Source organism: Cyprinodon tularosa, unplaced genomic scaffold, assembly GCF_016077235.1.
Source record: "Cyprinodon tularosa strain WSP-4 unplaced genomic scaffold, ASM1607723v1 ctg1017, whole genome shotgun sequence".
NCBI classification, from domain to species: domain Eukaryota; kingdom Metazoa; phylum Chordata; class Actinopteri; order Cyprinodontiformes; family Cyprinodontidae; genus Cyprinodon; species Cyprinodon tularosa.
Genome location: NW_024037802.1, coordinates 311,399 through 313,681, shown reverse-complemented (window position 1 = coordinate 313,681; position 2,283 = coordinate 311,399). Strand labels below are relative to the sequence as shown.

The following is a 2,283-nucleotide window of genomic DNA, read 5'->3' as shown; positions in this document are numbered from 1 at the left end:
TATTATACATATTCAACATTTATCTTCCTATCCTTAAGCTACTCATTTTTTTCTTCAACTAGTTAAGATTCAACTTTTTTACTGTTTATGTTACCGTTTTTGCTATTTTATAAAATTTCTGCATATTTTTTCCAATTTTGGCTTGATTCTGCTCTCTTTCTGGAAAGGCATTAAGCTTTTCTGCTTGCTGTTAATTCATAACATGTCTGCCATGTTTCTGCTGTTGGCTTCAGCTACTTTTAAGAAACTAATTAGACATTTTTTGCTATTCCATACCATTTCAGCAGCTTTGACTTTAAATTTCAGCTTGTTTCTGCCATTTAAACCTTACAGCTTACAGTTTAGCGTACAGCATTCACACTGCATTTTCGCAGGAAATGCAACTTTTTCTAGTTATAATAATCGTCAACTAATTTAGTACTCGATTAATCGTTAAATGGAGAATAGAGACTCTAAAACATGCCTTTAGCTGACAGAGCGACCCGCTTCCTTTCTCAAGGAACATTTTACTGTCCGATTATTAATCAATTAATAAAAAAAAAAATCTACAGATTAATCGTTTTGCAAAAATAATCGTTAGTTGCAGCCCTAATTTCTTCTTAACCTTGTTTTTATGTACAACACTTTGGTTACGCCTCCTCTTTTTATATGTTCTATAGAGATAAAGTTGATCTATCTATTCCTTATTCATCACACACATGCGCAATATTGTACCTCTGATCGGGCATTGTTACTATAAATATATAAAAAGGCCTTTGTTTACTGACAAATCGAGCCAAAACTAAATGTAAAACACAGTAATAATGAATAATACCACAGCAGGATGCTGTAAGCTTTCGGAAATAAAATTCTGCACTTGAGGGAAATAATGTGACTATGCACCTTTAAAACTAACTTTAACCAGTCAAAACATTATTTATTAATGGCCTATATGTAAAAAGATCAGCATGGAAAATGAAAATAGTTTGTTTTCTAATCCATCCTTGTGTGAGTTTAGAGCTGGAGCGTGACGGTTTCTGCCAGAATCCCTTTTTCGAATGCCTCGTTGCAGAAGTTACTGAGGAGCATAAATCCAAAGAAGGTAAATCAGGATCTAAGGTCCTAAAGATTGTTTTTTTTCTGTTTTGGTAATAATATAACAAAGTTTATGTTCTGTTGCTAGGCTGTACAGTGGTTGGATACGCGCTGTACTTTTACACCTACAGTACATGGAGAGGACGATCGGTGTTTCTGGAAGATCTGTACGTCATGCCAGAATTCAGAGGTATAAAATGTTTCAGTGAACTCACAGAGTGTTAAAGATAACTTTTTCACATAAGGTCTTCAGTATGTAGTTTTCTTCTTTAAAAATTCACCTTTTGATATAATTTTTTTTCTTTCTGTGATAGGCAACGGCATTGGGAAAGGATTATTGTGCAAAGTTGCTGAGGTCTGTTTTATTTCCTGACTCACCTCTGATTCATACAGATTAGTTTTGCTGCTTAATCTGCTCGAGAGAGGAGCCAGCTGTTGCAATTAGATTCATGGCATGATTAATTTGTTGAGTTTTGTGTTTAACCAGGTGGGAAGAAAGAAGGATTGTGTGCGGCTGCAGCTGTCGGTGCTCGACTGGAACACTCCCTCTAGAGACTTCTACGCTGCTAAAGGAGCTCAGGATCTGACTGTCAGCGAAGGCTGGCACTTCATTCGCTTTGATGGACAGAACCTGGAAAATTTAGCAAACGAAGCTCCTAAAGATCTATAATTAAACTACCCCATACTTTAATTTCTGAAATATAGATAAATTCAGGTAATCCACATTTGATTTATCCAGGTTTTCACCAACAGATGTTTGCAAATGCTGCTACATCAAGTGGCTAATTAAATGGCTGTTATAATTATTAATTTAAAATTTGCTGCCCAAGTGATTTTATTTTTCATTTTGCTATCCTTTTTTTATTACCTCACAGTCATAAATGTGTATATTGTTGAGGAGTATCAGAATATAATAGATAACGAGAACCCTTTATTGGCGCACAGCAAATGTGGAGTGAACTGTTATCCATTAAAGTTGCTTTAAAAATCTCTTTATAAAAAAAAAAAAAAAAAAAGGTTTTTAAAGCAACTTTGCTCAATAAAAAGTCAAACATATAGGAAGAGATGGCCAAATGGTTTGACAAAGGAATGACTGTAAATTCGCAAGCTGCACATCAGCCAATTTTTTGCATCCCAATAACGACTTTATATTAATTGCGTTCCCCTCGGGAAATAAGAGGACCTGGGAGCAGATAAAAATAAAACAAT

The 2,283-nt window shown here is 34.8% G+C and overlaps 1 protein-coding gene across 1 annotated transcript; it reads left to right on the top strand.

The window, feature by feature from the left end:
- The first annotated feature begins 873 nt into the window (after positions 1-873).
- On the top strand, positions 874-2,283 carry LOC119779276 (thialysine N-epsilon-acetyltransferase-like). The gene is made up of 4 exons (XM_038278857.1): positions 874-1,081; positions 1,163-1,264; positions 1,389-1,429; positions 1,562-2,283. Exons 1-4 carry the CDS (start codon positions 955-957, stop codon positions 1,742-1,744), a joined length of 453 nt encoding a protein of 150 aa, XP_038134785.1. The 5' UTR covers positions 874-954; the 3' UTR covers positions 1,745-2,283.